The sequence below is a fragment of the Carettochelys insculpta genome, chromosome 1 (genome assembly GCF_033958435.1).
Source record: "Carettochelys insculpta isolate YL-2023 chromosome 1, ASM3395843v1, whole genome shotgun sequence".
Lineage (NCBI taxonomy): Eukaryota > Metazoa > Chordata > Testudines > Carettochelyidae > Carettochelys > Carettochelys insculpta.
The window spans coordinates 38201735-38219297 of NC_134137.1; the positions used below are offsets into that span (position 1 = coordinate 38201735).

General features: G+C 46.7%; 1 protein-coding gene across 1 annotated transcript; it reads right to left on the reverse strand.

The window, feature by feature from the left end:
- Nucleotides 1–1730: 1730 nt before the first annotated feature.
- On the reverse strand, nt 1731–6516 carry LOC142007030 (neutrophil collagenase-like; the record flags this gene model as incomplete). The annotated part of the gene is given in 8 exon segments (XM_074983587.1): nt 1731–1938; nt 2710–2822; nt 3099–3157; nt 3160–3279; nt 4579–4704; nt 4800–4948; nt 5288–5532; nt 6442–6516. Coding segments are annotated over 8 exon segments (1095 nt in total), but the record flags the coding sequence as incomplete, so codon positions are not given.
- Nucleotides 6517–17563: the final 11047 nt, after the last annotated feature.

The following is a 17563-nucleotide window of genomic DNA, read 5'->3' on the forward strand; positions in this document are numbered from 1 at the left end:
ACATAAAACCATATACACTTGAATATGAGCATCTTTGTTTTGTTTTGATTTCTGTAATTTGTTTTTATCTCTAAATTCTGTTTTGAATAATTAAGCTTGTACATTTATGAGAATTATTTTAATGTGAAATCCAATAAATCCTTGAGAAATGTGATGTAAACAGCTGAGTCAGTACAATTACATAACCAATTCACTTAGCAGTATTGATCTTACAGGAAGAAGAAAATCAGTATTTCAAAAAGGAATTTACAAAATCATAGCCCTCACGTTGAGGTTAGGACGAATTATCCTATGTGCAAATTTTTTCATAAATTAAGCTCTGTAGCATATTACATGAATCATTACTTTGATTTGGAATAATAAGTCCTACATGTCTTTTATGTAGGATTGATAGGGTACTGTATATAAAGTGAGTGTTCTCTCAAATGCTGAATGGCTGTTCATTTCCCTGGGGCTGGTCAAAAACTTCCCTCTAATCTGTTTTCTCAGTGGAAAATTGTGGCTTTCAATTACATGGCTACAAAGTCAGGCTTGTGAAAAGAAGAAGAAGAACTGTCACTAGGAGAAAGCTTCTATTTTCCAATCCGCTCCCATTTCAACCATTTGTTACTTATTATTTACTAACATTCATGATAAAGGATTTCAATCCTATCTAGGTGACGTGACTAATATTTGCATGAATACTCATACTGCATGCAAAAAGTAAGTATGTATGTGAACAATAATATTCATTAGTTAGTCACCATTTGTTATTCATTACACTCTGAATTCAGAAATTACAAATACATTTGTGAGGGGCAACTATATCCATAGAAACGTTGTTTGCTCCCCAACTATTGTAGAATTAGAGCCTGCCACTAGATTTGCCTGATTTTCATGCCTTTTCTGTGGGATTTTCTTTTCCTAGGCTGTGTCTACACAAATATTGCTCTTTTGAAAGAGGCATGCAGATGAGGGACACTGAAAATGCAAATGAGGTGCATATTTACATATCTGGCATCTCATTTGCATATGCTTCTTTTGAAGGAGCTCCTTTCAAAAGAAAAAAAAGCAGTGTAGATGCCACTCGTTCGAAAATAAACCCTATTTCTGAAAGCAGTCTTCTTCCCAATTTTTTTTGGAAGGATGGTGCTTTCAAAAATGGGGTTTATTTTCAAAACAGCTGTGTCTACACTGCTTTTTCTCTTTCAAAAGAAGCTCTATTTAGAGAATACGCAAAGGAGGTGCTAGATATGTAAATCTGCATTTCATTTGCATTTTCATTTTCCCTCATTTGCGTGCCTCTTTCAAAAGAGCAATGCTAGTGTAGACACAGCCCCACTGTGTTACATCTGCTCAGTGCTTAGATCCAGTCATTTTCTTCTGCTCTCCAACTGCATCAAGAACAGAACATTTGCAGCAGGCCAGACAAAGGAGGATGGGGAGAGGAGGCAACTCCCTTGGAACCCACTGATTCAAAATGCCCCAGGGCTCCCAGCCACCACTGCCACTAGTGTTTCAGTGAAGGCATCCAGAGCTTGAGATCCTTTACATCACCAGTGGCATACTGGGCAGTGTGCTCCAATTGTCTCTGAGGGCCCACAGCATGGTGTGCTCTGGGCAATAACAAGGGCTGGCTGCTCCCAGCCCCACCCCAAGCAACCAAGGCCATGCCCCTCCCAAGAGTGTGGGATCAGGGTCTTGGTAAGTCTGTTGGCCCCCCAATTTACATTAATTAGATTACACAACCTTTAATCCACCATTCGCGCATTGGGGGGCTTTTCTAATTTGAACATTTTAGTCATTTCATGCAGTGATTCCGTACCTCTAAAAAGAAAAACTTGATCCTTTTCAACATTTTCATAAGCCACTTGAATTCCAGATGGGAGATTTGGCCAGAATAAAGAAATGAAATTGAGCTCGAGGTCTGTCATGTGAGAATGATTGTGCCAGAAATACCTGGTTTAAATAAAATGTGCATATTAAAACTGTTCCTGCACCTGACATAAACATAATCCAGTGGTGAAGTATCTCTAATACTGTCACCCTTTGATGTTTGATCCACAGCGAGGAAAAGAGTTTTCTAGGAATTCTACCTACTAGTGCTAATTGTGCTGGAACTTACAGATTCTAACCCTGTGACTGGTCTATGATATGGTGGGGTTGTGTCAAACTAACAGCCCAATGTGCCACATAAACATACCTTTGCAAAGCTGGGGAGTGCAACTGTCCTTATGTTAATTGAATCTAGACTGGTAATAAATCTGTCATTGCACTGCTTACAGCGCAGAAGTAATTAAGGAAAGGCACTGAGCCTTTTATTTTATTCCTAACCAGCAGACCCCTAACATTTAAGTTATTCTTCTCTGATCAGAGCTGTGTGCCTGAAAGGGTCCATCATCAGTCAGAGGATACCAGGACCTCAGTCATAGTTCCCATTGAAAACAGAATTCCTCAGCAACTGCAATGACTGGTGCCCTTTTGCCTTCTCACCACTTGATGCAGCTGCTTTGGAATCACATAAAGCATTTTGTCATGCCTGAGAGAAATGTTAGGTAAAGTGAGGCACCCATCTTCAGGGAAATTGGGCCACCTTTTGTACGTGATTATTTTTGTAAGCACTGCATTTCTGTTTCCCCTTATGTCTCATGGGAATTAAATGATCAAAACGATTGTTCCCCTTTAAGTACTCCACTTCAAAGAGCTGTCTCGGAAGTTCTTTATTGTTACCTGTCCTTAAAGAACATCAATTCTCCATGCAGGGTAGCAACAGCATCGAAAGTCAATTTGGGGTCACAAGTTACTGGTGTTGTGGGTCTGGTTGGTTTTACAGGGCTATCTGTCTGTCCTACAAGAAGATTAAAGAAAAAGTGACATTGTATAATGTGGAGCAATACAGCTGAAAAGCCAAAGTTAGGGGCATGCAGAAGAACTGAACTCAGTGAAACCACCCTCATGGGCAATGTGTTCCTTCAGTTAACAGGAGTTCAGCAAAACTGGAATTGCTCTGTGCAGCAACACTAGAATGTTTCTAGAATTAATAGACTGTTTCTTAAAATGTACCTTTATTATTGATTAAGCAGCATTCTGCAGAATAGTGAAATCAACGTGTATATGACGAGGTATTTGCTTTTCTTACCATAGATTGCTTGAATGCCATTTGTGTCATCTGAAGAAGGTGAAACTCACTAGGCTCAATGTAGAAATAGGTGGGGTACATCAAGGCGCCAGGATCAGTAGAATGAAACAGACCCAATGAATGGCCGAGTTCATGGGCAGCAACAAAGAACAAGTTGTATCCTGGGGAATGAAAAAAATGTATATTTAAAAAAAGTGAACTGGGTTTGAATCTAAAGTACAGCTGTCTAAGTAAAAAACACCTATACGTGTTAAATCAAATCACACCACAAATCTTCAAGGTTCTTTCAGCAATTCTGAAAATATTATATAGAGAAATTTTCAGGCAAATTTTACAGGCCCCAAATACTGTAGCTCTGTCAAAAAATGCTTCTATTTTCCTTCTCAGACTGGTGTAAATAAGGAATAATTCCCCTAAAATTAATAGAGGGTCACTGACTTTGATAAAATTACTCCTTATTTACGTGGAAGTAAACGAGAGCAGAACTGCACAGAGGAAGACACAGTCCCTATCTTTAAGTGCCTGTGATATTCTTTGATATTAAAGTAAGTTAACTTTTTTGCACATAACAATTTATTTGCTGTAACCCATTATAAACCATGGCAGGAAAGCACAATGTGAACCTCAGCAGAACGTATTTCCTTCACAATAGTTTGAAGAAGTAAGGGAAAAAAAGCCAGTCTGTGAGCCAAATTCAGCTACCCTCACTCCCACAAAGTAATACCTCACATCTAAGGGATAGCTCATGGAGTAAAGCTGAGGTCCACGCGAGGACTGAGGTGTCTATTCCCACATCAGGCATCTAAATCCAAAATATAGGTGTCACTGAGATCCTCAGAAACCTTGCTGAACTGTCACTTAACTCTGTAGGCACCTAAGTTCCCAAGCACCTAAATTTTCCATGTGAAAGTCCCTTAGATATCCTTTGTTTCTACTTCTGGGTAGGAGCACTGCTGTCTCTGGCAGGTGCCCAGACATGATCCATAAACAGGTAAACAGGTAAGCCTGGTTTTCCTCCACCTATCTAGCTTGCGGGCACCAATCCATTGGGGTGCTGAGAACATGCCTAGTGCCACACATAATGGCCAGCAAGAGGTGAAGAGGCAGAAGCTTCCCAGAAAAGTTGTAGCTCTGTGATTAGCATACTCACTCCAGAACTGGAAGATGCTGATGCCAGAGGTGGAAGATGCCTTTGCCTGATGAAAAGGGTTTTGAACATGGGGATCCCACTTCCGTGGTGAATGCCTAGACTCATTGAATAACACACTTGCTCAATGCTCACTATTATTTAATTATTTATACACAGTGGAACAGCTTCATTAGGAGAGTTTGAAAGAAATTCACATTGGGATGTCCAATAGTCCTGTCTTTTGTGAAGCTGAGCCTATGTTACTACTTTACATGAGCAAAGATGGCACAACCTCATCCTGTATAAATAGGGAGAGTAATGAATATTCTACCTTTTGAGCCTGTTGTCCAATTTTCCGCTTCATCAAAGTGTACGTCTCCACCAATTCCATTGCCAGGCTGGAAGGCGTGAGCCTGGAGTCCATTAGATCCATCAAAGGGAGAATTGTCACTATGATCTAAATGAAAAAAAAAGAAAATGAACTTAATTCTTCTTGCCAAGAATGTGTATAACTGGTGATGACTAATGTTTGAATAGGTGTCATGTTCCTACCTCCAGTTTCAAAAGACATCATTATGTCTGCACTGCCATCATACACTCTTTGAAAAGTCAGTGGAGACACATTGCTCCAAACTTTCAGTGCATTTTGGATTGCTTTGTCCATGTCTGCTGGATGCATATCTGGTGTGTAACTCACAATCCTTTAAGATAACCCATAAAATATTAGATACAGTTTGCTGTCCACAACTGTCATTTAGTTAGAATATATTGTTTTAGGCCAAAATATTTCAAATCTGATGCCTAAAGTTAGACACCTTAAAGCTACATTTTTGGTAACATATTAAGTGACTTGATTTTCATATTCTGAGTTTACAACCTCCCTAGATTTTCCCTGGGGTTGCAGTCTCTCTTTAAAATCAGGGCTCATATTTAGGTGTCTACATATGGAATTAAATGCCTGACTTTGAAGCTTTAAGCAAACCATCTGAAAATGTTGGCTTTACTTCTTTTGCTCAATAATTTCTTTAGTGAAATGTTACCTGTATGTCAGATTCTTTCTTTCCCATTTTGGATTTCCGTCAGTGAGGACGTACGGACCCATATCTGGTACACCACACCTGGGTTTCTTCATCACCTCCAGTGTATCAACATCTGGTTTTCCAGTCACTTTCAGTCCAAAAAATGCCTGCATTTCCTTGAGTTTTTCAGTTAGCAAGTTATTGTTTTGGCTGTTAAAGAGAGACTGCTTGTCTGTTTCAAGCTTGTAGAAATTTCGTAGATAATTCTGACAAAGGAAAAAAAAGGAAGAGTGCTTTGAGTCATTTGTATTCATTAAGTCATACAAAGCAGTCAAAACAGTTATGAAATTACACCCAGGTGGCTGGGGCCTGTGCTTTCCAGGAGTCAAGACAGCGCTCTTCTGCAGGGACTTATTCAACAATAAGAAATAATACAATATAGTTTTCTTACTGACCCCTAGATTTCCTAGTTTTAAATTTACTTCTCAGTTATTTACTCTCCAATAGTATGGTCCAATCTCTTCTCACAGCTGTTAATCACATGAATAATCCAATTAATTTTTCTGGAAGTGTTCAGATCAGCAGAGGATAATAGAATCTGTTTCCCAGGAACTAACTACTCAACAGTGATTCCCTGTGAAACCAGTGGATGCTGCTGGGTGCTAAGTGTTACATCTTAACATAAGTTATATATCTTATTTATTTTTCTTCTGCTGTTCCATTAAGGCTCCAATTAAACAAAATACTTGAGCACATGCCTAATTTCAAGCATGCCCATTGAAGGCAATGTGACTCTGTTCTTAAGTCTAGGCACAGTATTAAGATTCTGCTGAATTGGGACCTAATTTTTTATAGAACCTCAGAATCTGGTTGCTACATAACATAATAATGAATGTCCTGTTTCTGTATTTCATTACTGTGTTTTATCACTTCCAGCAGTGATAATCATAGTTAGGACAAAATAGCTACCAAGAGAATATATTTCCCTTAAAACTTCTACAACTTGATTCCTCTTGAAGATCAGGATGTTCAGAAAGAAAGAGTGCAAGAGAGAGCAAAAAAAACAAGAAACAAGCAACAAAGAAAGACAACAGCAGTTTGGCAATTGTAAGGTAACACTACAAAGTTCCTGCTGATCATCATAGGGTTCCTGTCTGAAATTTGTAGCAATTTACCTCCACAAGCTGGATGTTTTTTTGTTCCTGTTGAATTCTTGGAGCCACAGGAATAGCAGAGGAGAACGCTACACATAAGCCGTGTCTACACGTGTCGGCTACTTCGAAGTAGCAGCGCCAACTTCGAAATAGCGCCCGTCATGGCTACACGTGGCGGGCGCTATTTTGAAGTTGACATCGACATAAGGCGGCAAGACGTCGAAGTCACTATCCCCATCAGGAGATGGGAATAGCGCCCTCCTTCGACGTTCAACGTCGAAGTAGGGAACGTGTAGCTGTTGCGCGTCCTGCAACATCGAAATAGCGGGGCCTGCCATGGCAGCCATCACCTGAGGGGTTGAGAGACGCTCTCTCCAGCCCCTGAGCTTGATGATCACCGCGTGGAGCGGCCCCTTAAAGGTCCCCGCCCCCTGCCTTCCTGTGCAGGAAGCTGAGAGAGCATGCAGGTGGCAGCCCAGCCACGCAGCCAGCCTGCACGCTCATCTGCAGCCACAACAACCCCCCACCGCTGCGATGGCTGGCCCCCAGCCCCCTAAACACCCCCAGGGCACCCCCCCCAAGGGGACCCAGGGCTCCCAGACTGGCAGCCAGGCTGGGAAACGGCAGGGAGGCCCCTCCTGGACGGAGGCTGAGCTTCAGGACCTGCTGGGGCTCTGGAGTGAGGAGGAGGTGCTCCAGGTAATGGGGAGCAAGAGGTGGAACGCGGATGCGTTCACTCGGCTGGCCGAGGGCCTGGCCACCCAGGGTCACCCTGCCCACACTCCTGACCACGTCAGGAGTAAGGTAAGGAGCTGTGGCAGGGTTACGCCTGGGCCCGGGATGCGGCCGGCCGATCTGGGGCTGCCCCCGTCACTTGCCTCTTTTACAGGGAGCTCAGGGCCATCTTGGGCCCCCGGCACACCTCCTCCCCTCCGGCCACTCTTGATGCCTTGGCTGGCGAGCCCCAGCAGGCCCCGGAGGTGGAGTCCGCCCCGGAGGTAAGCCCCGCACCCCGGGGTCCCCCCCAGGAGCCCACCCCTGGGGCACCGGAGGAGGAGGAGGAGGAGGAGGAGCGGGAGTCCTCCTCCAGCGACGGGGGGCTCCAAATAATCCTGCCATCACGGAGCTCCAGCAGGGCGTCCGTGCACCGGGTGTCCCCCGAACGTGGGAGTGGACCATCAGGTATGTACCCCCCCAGTGCACACCCCCAGGGTTGAGGGGCAGGGGTAACAGATATGACCAGGGCCCTCCCCATGCCCAGATGACCATGGCCCCAAGGACAGCAGTGGCATGTCCCTCAGAAGAGTGCATCAGCCCCTGCCCCCCCAGCATGACAGCACCATGCCCCATCCCTGGGGATGGGGGGAGTGGAACCTAGGGTGCCCTGTGTGGGGGGACACCCATCATCATCATCAGCAGCATCTCCTGGGGACGGGGATGGGGAACCAGCAGCAGAGGGGTGGGGGGACAAGGGCCACGGCTCGGGGCCCACACTAACGGCTGTCTCCACTCTTCTTCCGCCCCTGTGTTCCGCAGCTGCACCATCAGAAGGACCAGAGAGCACCGGCGAGGTGTCAGTGGTCCCGGAGAGCCCACTGGGGCCATCACTCCAGGCCAGCCCCTCGGCTGAGCACCGACCGGCCCCAGGGCAGGGATGACGGCGAAGCCAACACCACCCCCGGACGGCGACGGACCTCCAGCTGCTGGCCATCCTTTGTCGGCAGCTGGAGGTCTCCGAGCAGCGTCTGCGGGTGGAAGAGCAGCGCCTCCAGCTCCAAGAGTGGGAGCTGGCCTCGCACCAGGAGGCATGGGGGGCCTTTATGCACATTTTTGAGTGCATAGCAGACTACCTGGCCCCCCATGCTGCTCTGGCCGCCGCTCTGCCTGCCCTGTCTGCTCCACCCGCCGCTCCACCCGCTGCTCCACCCGCCGTCCGCCACCAAGGGCCCATCCGCTGAGGGGGACCTGGGGCCAGCTGACACCCGCTGGCCTTATCTCCTGGTCCGCCCGGCCCCCAGCCAGCCCCGGCGTGGGCTGCGGCTGAGGCGCGGGTCGCGGCCGCCCACCCCCAGCACTGGACATTAGGGGGTGTGGGGCCCAGGATGTGGCCCCACCTCCCCCTTTGTATATATCCCCGTCATCTATGTTTTGTAAATAGTTTGTATTAGATCCCTGTTCTGTTATGTTATGATGATACCTGCCCCCCTATGTAAATAGTTCTCCCCTTCCTTGTCTTCCCCTTTTTTTCCCTTTCATCTTATAATAAGTATATATATAATATTTATTTTGGCTGTACATAGTTATAATATAACAAGAAGAATTCAACATATATATTCTGGTTTGACGAAAAACATGTCTGTTTTTATTTACAAGAAAAGTGGCTGGGGTTTGCTCTTGGGTGCTCTGTGGTGTGGGTGTAGGGGCAGGGAGTGCTGTGGAGGATGGGGGGGGTGCAGTGGGGGGCCTGCCAGCATTCACCCCACGGCCTCGTCGAACTGGGCCCTCAGGGCCTCCCGGACCAGGGTCCCTTCGGGGTCCACCTGGCGACTGGGGGCAGCGGGTGGCTGCACATCGGCCCTGCCAGCCTCCACAGCCCAGCCCTGAAAGAATGCCTCCCCCTTGCTCTCGACGAGGTTGTGCAGGGCGCTGCACGTGCCCACAATCTGGGGGATGTTGGTGGGACCCACATCAAGGCGGGTGAGGAGACACCTCCAGCGCCCTTTGAGGCAGCCAAATGTGCGCTCCATCACCTGGCGCACGTGGTTCAGGTGCATGTTGAAGCGCTGCTGCCTAGCTGAGAGATGGCCCATGTAAGGGTGCATGAGCCAGGGCTGGAGGGGGTATGCCGCGTCTGCGATGACGCAGAGGGGCATGGTGGTGTCCCCCACAGGGATCTCCCGCTGGGGGATGTAGGTCCCCGCCTCCAGCTGGTGGCACAGGCCTGAGTTCCGGAATACCCGGGCGTCGGGGGTGCTGCCAGGCCAGTCCACATATGTGTCCAGGAAGTGGCCCCTGCTGTCCACCAAGGCCTGGAGGACTACTGAGTGGTAGCCCTTCCGGTTTAGGTAGCGTCCTCAACTGTACTCCAGGGCGTGGATGGGGATGTGGGTCCCATCCAGAGCCCTGAAGCAATTGGGGAAGCCCAGGGTGGCAAAGCCTGCGATGGCGGCATCCGGGTCCCCAAGCCTCATGAGCCTGTGGAGGAGCAGGGCATTGATGGCACAGACGACCTGCAGGGGAAGCACATGGGAGAGCACCAGTGAGGGGTGTGCAGGGTGTGTGTGGCCCTCCCCTGCCAGGGCTCCCCTCCCCTCCCCCCATGGGTCCTCTTACCTCCATGAGGACAGCCCCGACGGTGGCCTTGCCGACGCCAAACTGCTGGCCCACGGATCGGTAGCTGTCTGGAGTGGCCAGCTTCCAGACAGCAATGCTGACCTGTTTCTCCACACTGAGGGCACACCGCATGAAGGTGTCCTGGTGCCTCAGTGCGGGGGTGAGCCACTGGCATAGCTCCAGAAATGTCTGCCAGCTCATGCAAAAGTTCCTGAGCTAGCGGTCGTCATCCCACTCTCCGAGCACCAGCCGCTCCCACCAGTAGGTGCTCGTGGGGTAGCTCCACAGCCGGCGGCGTGTGAGGCGGGGGAGCGGGGGCGGGGTGCTGCAGGGTTGGGGGTTGCCTCCTCCTTCCCTGGGGGCAGCTCCTCCTCTGTGGCTAGGATGTGATCAGCTGCCTCCTGCATGGCACTGAGCAGGGCGAGCACTGCTGCTACAGGGGCGGCAGTGTGGACCTCTGGCTGCTGCTGCTGCCGCCACTGCTGCTGGGGGTCCATGACTGTGTCGCTCGAGGTGTGCGTGCCTGTGGCTCTGCAGACCATGTGCTGTGCAGGCTGAGTGTGTCTGGGAGGGGCCCTTTAAGGGAGTGGCTAGCTGTTGCCCCGGAAGTGTTAGTCCGCCCTGTGACCCTGTCTGCAGCTGTTCCTGGCACCCGTATTTCGATGTGTGCTACTTTGGCATGTAGATGTTCCCTCGCAGCGCCTACTTTGATGTGGTGCTGCCCAACGTCGACGTCGAACGTCTAAGGCACCAGCCCTGGAGGACGTATAGACGTTATTCACCGAAATAGCCTAAAAAGCTCTTTCGAACTTAGAACATGCAAATGAGGGGTTGAATATGTAAATTTATATCTCATTTGCATTTTCGATTTTCCTTAATTTCCTCTGTCTTTCGAAAGAGGGGTGCAAGTGTAGACACACCCATGGTGTATAACTTCCTCAGATGAGTAAGAAAATGGATACACAACAATAGTTTCATCATCAGGGGTGACACAACTAAAATAAAACTCCCTCCCCTTATTTTCAGAGTCAAATAATGTAATTAATAGCAAACTAAGAGGTTTTCAAATGACAGCGTGTGGTAATCCCAATTTCCCTTTCTTTTGTCCTTTAGGTTATTTCCCACGTTGGTGGTCCTGCCACTGTTTCTGAAAAGTGAGGAAAACATTATGGTAGCCATGGTTATGAAAAGGAACAAAAAGAAAAATAAATAGCGCAACCTACAACCAGAAGAAGAAGAAGAAGAAGAAGAAACAAGTACAGAGTTCATTTTATACTCAGAAGTAATTGCACTGACCTCAAGAGATAATACCTGCAACTATGACAGGCCTGTTTTCTCCTATAGACAACCTCCCCACCTTATGAGGATTCTCACTAGCAACCACGAGCTATACCACAATAATAGCAACCCTGGAACTTTTCCTTACAACAAGCCCTATTGCCAATTTAGTCCACATATCTGTCCTGGAGATACCATCACTGGACCTAACCATGTTATTCACAGAATCACAGGCACATTCTCCTGTTCCTCAACTAACATCATATATGCCATCATGTGCCAACAATGCCCATACATCATGTATATAGGACAGACTGCAAACACTCTTTGACAAATAATGAATGGACACAAAACAGACATCAAAAAACTCCTAACTCACAAACCTGTTAGCCAGCACTTTCATGGAGTGGGCCATTCTGTTAATGACCTGAAAGTCTGTGTTTTACTGAACAGAAGCTTTAACAACTGTTTACAGAGCAAGTGCTCAGAACTATCATTTATATTCAAATTCGACTCAACACATGGGTTGAACTGGGACAGCAATTACCTGACCCATTATAAGGACTCTTTAACGTACTTTGTTTTATCAAACTCTTCACTTCCCCACCCCACACCCCTCCCTCCTGCTACCCCTCTTCTCTTCTGATATGCCAACCTTGATAACAATTTTTGGACCTCTGTGCTTTATATATTGAATCTGTTCTGGTAAGGCTATGATTTGAAGAAGTGGGTCTGTCCCACGAAAGCTCATCACCTAATAAATTATTTTGTTAGTCTTTAAAGTGCTACATGACTGCTTTTTTACCTGAAACTATATCATACTCCCTGTTACCATTAGCATTAGTATTGCCCACTTGGAATGCCCACTTGTTGCAGTGTCTAGGAATAGATCCTATTGTGCTAGGTGCTGTACAAAGGCTGAACAAAAGGACAGTCCATGCCACAAGAAGCTTACACAGTAAATAGAAGACAAAGGCCGTGTCTACACTAGCCCCAAACTTTGAAATGGCCACGCAAATGGCCATTTCGAAGTTTACTAATGAAGTGCTGAAATGCATATTCAGCGTTTCATTAGCATGCGGGCGGCCGCGGCGCTTCAAAATTGACGCGGCTCACCACCGCGCGGCACGTCCCAACAAGGCTCCTTTTCAGAAAGGCCCCGCCTACTTCGAAGTCCCCTTATTCCCATGAGCAGATGGGAATAAGGGGACTTCGAAGTAGGCAGGGTCCTTTCGAAAAGGAGCCCCGTTGGGACGAGCCACGCAGCGGTGAGCCGCGTCAATTTCGAAGCACCGCGGATGCCTGCATGCTAAGGAAGCGCTGAATATGCATTTTAGCGCTTCATTAGTAAACTTCGAAATGGCCATTGGCATGGCCATTTCAAATTTTGGGGATAGTGTAGACACGGACAAAAGACAGCAGGAGGATGCAGACAGACAGATGGAGGAGTGCAAGGAAGCAATGAGACAACATTGCTCAGTCCCCAAGACTGGGTTGCATGTGAGTAGTCTGTCTATCTCATTTAATCAAAGTGGCTTCTGCAGCTTATGTCATCATTTTAATCACATTAACCTCAGGACACTAGACTTTGCCTGGCTGAGAAGAAAGGAAGTTTCAGAGATCACACACACTGTAACAAATGAGAGTGCCTGGGCTTGTGAGGGGCTGAACTCCCTGACCCAGGCCCACTGGTGTCCATGTGAGCGGAGGGGGATCAGCGCTTCCCAGGAGTGATAGCATCTCTGACATTTGCAAAATAATTTGTGACAAATATCCTCTGTGGTTAGCTGTGTCATTCTGAAGAAACACTTATTTTCATGCTGGTTGCTTCACTGTCCTTTCCAGCCAGCATCAGAAGAAGCTGGTGGATGATAGACACAATCCCAGGTTCAATGCATAAAATTGTTTGCCAATCAGTTAATGTTGTTACTTGGTTGCAGTGTGGAAACATCAGCTATTACAGTTAATGGCTACGTCTACACGTGAAGCCTACATCGAAGCAGCCTATTTCGATGTGGCGACATCGAAATAGGCTATTTCGATGAATAACGTCTACACGTCCTCCAGGGCTGGCAACGTCGATGTTCAACATTGACGTTGCGCAGCACCACATCGAAATAGGCGCTGCGAGGGAACGTCTACACGCCACAGTAGCACACATCGAAATAAGGGTGCCAGGCACAGCTGCAGACAGGGTCACAGGGCGGACTCAACAGCCAGCCGCTCCCTTAAAGGGCCCCTCCCAGACACACTTGCACTAAACAGCACAAGATCCACAGAGCCGACAACGAGTTGCAGACCCTGTGCATGCAGCATGAATCCCCCGCTGCAGCAGCAGCAGCCAGAAGCCCTGGGCTAAAGGCTGCTGCCCACGGTGACCATAGAGCCCCGCACAGGCTGGAGAGACAGCATCTCTCAACCCCCCAGCTGATGGCTGCCATGGAGGACCCCACAATTTCGACGTTGCGGGACGCGGATTGTCTACACGGTCCCTACTTCGACGTTCAACGTCGAAGTAGGGCGCTATTCCGATCCCCTCATGAGGTTAGCGACTTCGACGTCTCGCCGCCTAACGTCGAAGTTAACTTCGAAATAGCGCCCGACGTGTGTAGCCGCGACGGGTGCTATTTCGAAGTTAGTGCCGCTACTTCGAAGTAGCGTGCACGTGTAGACACAGCCAATGAGTGTTATGATAGCATTTATGCACTCACATTCAGATGAGGGGGGCTCTATTATATAAAGTCAGTACCTTCCAACCAGACTCCCTCCAAACTCTGAACCTTGAAGAGAGGTGTGTTCATAAGAAAAAGAGCCTTTAACTATTAACCAAGGCTATGTTTCTTCAGTTTTGCCTTCTACTTGTGAGTTAAAGGTTTTATTAGATAATAGATTTTAAGGCCAGAAGGTCCATGAAGTGGGTCTTTGCCCATGAAAGTTTATGCTCCAAAATATCTGTTAGTCTATAAGGTGCCACAGGACTTCTTGTTATTCTCAAAGATACAGACTAACACAGTTACCTCTCTGATACTTGTGATCATCTAGTCTGACCTCCTGCAGAACAAACCCATAGAGTTTCAGCCAATGTTTCTGCACCAAACCCATAACTTACAGTTGAGCTAGAGCCTGTCTTTCACTATGCAAAACTGAGTAATAATCAAGGCTTGAATTAGCCCTGTAGTAACTGTGGATGAATACAAAGTAGTGTAACCCAGAGACACTGAGAGCATGGACTAAGGGACTGAAGTCTGCTCTACAGCCTTAGGAATTACCTTATGCTGTAGAGGCACATGACTTTAGACCTTAAACATGGTCAATGGGTGAAGCTGCAGCTAAGGAAAGCAAGGCCCAGTCCTGCCCCTTCTACCCTGAGTTCCCACTGCTTTTGCCCCAAGGCCCTACCCTTTTCTGCAATCTTCCCTCTTGGGCAACCGGGGACCTGTGCAGCCCGGCTGTAACCCCAGCCCTCCTGTGTGACTGGGAGTCATACAACCATGCTGCAAACCCAGCTTTGCTAGGGAGTAGGGAATGTAAACAATTTTGGGCAGGCAATGCCTTCCCTTGCCTACATTACCCTTTTCCTATGCCCCTAAGGTCACAGGTTCAGTTCCTTCTGCTGACAAACTGAGCCTATCAGTTTTCAGTACCATAAAGAATTAACTGTTGATAAACATGTTTGACATAAATAATCCCAGGCCTGACTGCGTTCTGAAATTGCGGTACCACTGAAATGAATGGAGTTTTGTTACTACTTTTAGTAAGGCCAGGATTTGGTTCTTGGCCATCCTTACTGGGATTTCAATGCCATCCTTTACTCAGTGTGAAGCAGTGGCAAATGTGTGTGCGTGTGTGTGTGTGTGTGTTAATAAAAACAAAAATGAATAAGAAAGAACATAGTGTAAGATACATCAAACATTAAATATGTACTTGGGCTAATGTGGATTTTTGTCTTTGAAATCCAGAAAGTAAGGCAATTATGAACGGAGACAGAAGCAAATAGTTTAAATATCTAAGCTTTTAAAATAAGTTTTAGTTTAATTGTTAATGAGATTTTTCTAACATTTGTTCATCTAAAGATTGATTTGCAAATGTAAGAGGATCTGCATTAAGGATTCATAGTTAGACTTAAATCAATTCCTCAGGACAGGAGAGGAATAGGTTGATAATAAATTTACCTCTTCTTGATAAAGAGCTTTGATTTATTGCAGCCTGGTAAGCTTTACCATCCTGGCTATATCTATACTAGCATCCTCCTTCCAAAAGCGGGGCGGGGTGCTAATGAGACACTTCGGAATATGCTAATGAGGTGCTGCAATGAATATTCACTTCTGCTTGCATATTCATTGCAGCACCTCATTAGCATAATGGCAGCAAGTGCTGCTTTCAATCATGCATGGCTCATCTACAAGGGGTCCTTATATAACCAAATAGGAAAAAGGGGATTTCAAAGTGTGTGGGATCCTTTCAAAAAAGACCCTGTGTAAACAAGCCATGTGTGATCGAAAATGGCACTTTCGAAGTGCTGCTGCCGCCATTATGCTAATGAGGTGCTGTTTATTCATTGCAGCACCTCATTAACATATCCTGAAGTGTCTCATTAGCATCCCCCTTTCAAAAGGGGGGCTGCTAGTGTAGAGACAGCTCCTATGATAAATTCATTCATTAACATTTTTATACACTTGGGTACATACATAAAACCATCACACTTAAATATGAACATCTTTTTTTTATATCTGTAATTTCTTTTTATCTCTAAATTCTGTTTTGATTAATAAAGGTTGTAAATTTATAAGAATTATTTTAATGCGAAGTTCATAAATCCTTGAGAAATGTAATGTCGACAGCTGGATAAATAAAATTACATGACAGTACTTATCTTCCAGGAAGAAGAAAGTTCATATTTTAAAGGCCATGTCTACACTAGCCCAAAACTTCGAAATGGCCATTTCAAAGATTACTAATGAAGCTCTGAAATATATATTCAGTACCTCAGTGGCCGTGTCTACACTAGCCCCAAACTTCGAAATGGCCACGCAAATGGCCATTTCGAAGTTTACTAATGAAGTGCTGAAATGCATATTCAGCACTTCATTAGCATGCGGGCGGCCGCGGCACTTCGAAATTGACGCACTTTGCGGCCGCACGTCTCATCCTAACGGGGCTCCTTTTCGAAAGGACCCCGCCTACTTCGAAGTCCCCTTATTCCCATCAGCTCATGGGAATAAGGGGACTTTGAAGTAGGCGGGGTCCTTTCGAAAAGGAGCCCCGTTGAGATAAGACGCGCAGCAGCGAGCCGCATCAATTTCAAAGTGCCACGGCCGCCCGCATGCTAGTGAGGCACTGAATATGCATTTCAGCACTTCATTAGTAAACTTCGAAATGGCCATTTGTGTGGCCATTTCGAAGTTTGGGGCTAATGTAGACGTAGCCATTAGCATGTGGGCGGCCACGGCACTTCGAAATTGCTGTGACTCGCTGCCACACGGCTTGTCCAGATGGGGATACTTTTCGAAAGGACCCCACCAACTTCAAAATCCCCTTATTCATATCAGCAGATAGAAATAAGGGGATTTTGAAGTTCCCAGGGCCCTTTAGAAAAGAACCCCATCTGGAAGAGCCGTGTGGCAGCAAGCCGCAGCAATTTCAAAGTGCCACGGCTGCCCACATGCTAATGAGGTGTTGAATATGTATTTTCAAAGTGACCAACACCGCCGTCCTCGAGCAAGCTGGAATCCCAACCATGTACACCCTCCTCAGGCAGCGTCGGCTCTGCTGCCTTGGCCACGTCCACAGGATGAATGATGGAAAGATTCCAAAAGACAACCTGTATGGTGAGCTAGCCTCTGGCAAAGGACCTCCCGGATGCCCCCAGTTGCGCTACAAAGATGTCTGCAAGAGAGACCTCAGAGAGGTAGACATCGAGCTGGACAACTGGGAAGAACTAGCAGACGACCACAGCAGATGGAGGCAGGGGTTACACAAGGGCCTTCAGAAGGGCAATATGAGGATCAGACAGCTAGCAGAGGAGAAGCGAGCGCACAGAAAGCACAATAAGGACTTGCCAGACACCCACCACATCTGCAAGAGATGCAGCAAGGACTGTCACTCTCATGTGGGTCTTCATAGTCACAGTAGATGCTGTAAATGAAGTTCTCAATTGAAACTATAAAGGGCGTGATCCATAGTCTATGCAGACTGAAGGATGCCTACTACTACTACTACTTCTACTATATGTGTTACCCAGAGAGGTGGTGGAATCTCCATCTATGGTGGTTTTTAAGTCCCAGCATGACAAAGTCCTGCCTGTGATGATTTAGTTAGGGTTGATCGTGTTTCAGGCAGGGGGCTGGACTAGATGACTTCCAGAGGTCCCTTCCAGGCTTAGTATTCTATAATGCTATGATTCTACGAAGAATCCAGATTTTCAAATCAGCTCTCATTTTAACCATTTGTTGTTTATTACTTACTAGCATTCATGAGAAAGAGTTTCATGGATAGGAGACGTTACTATTCTTTATATACTCATACCCTGTGC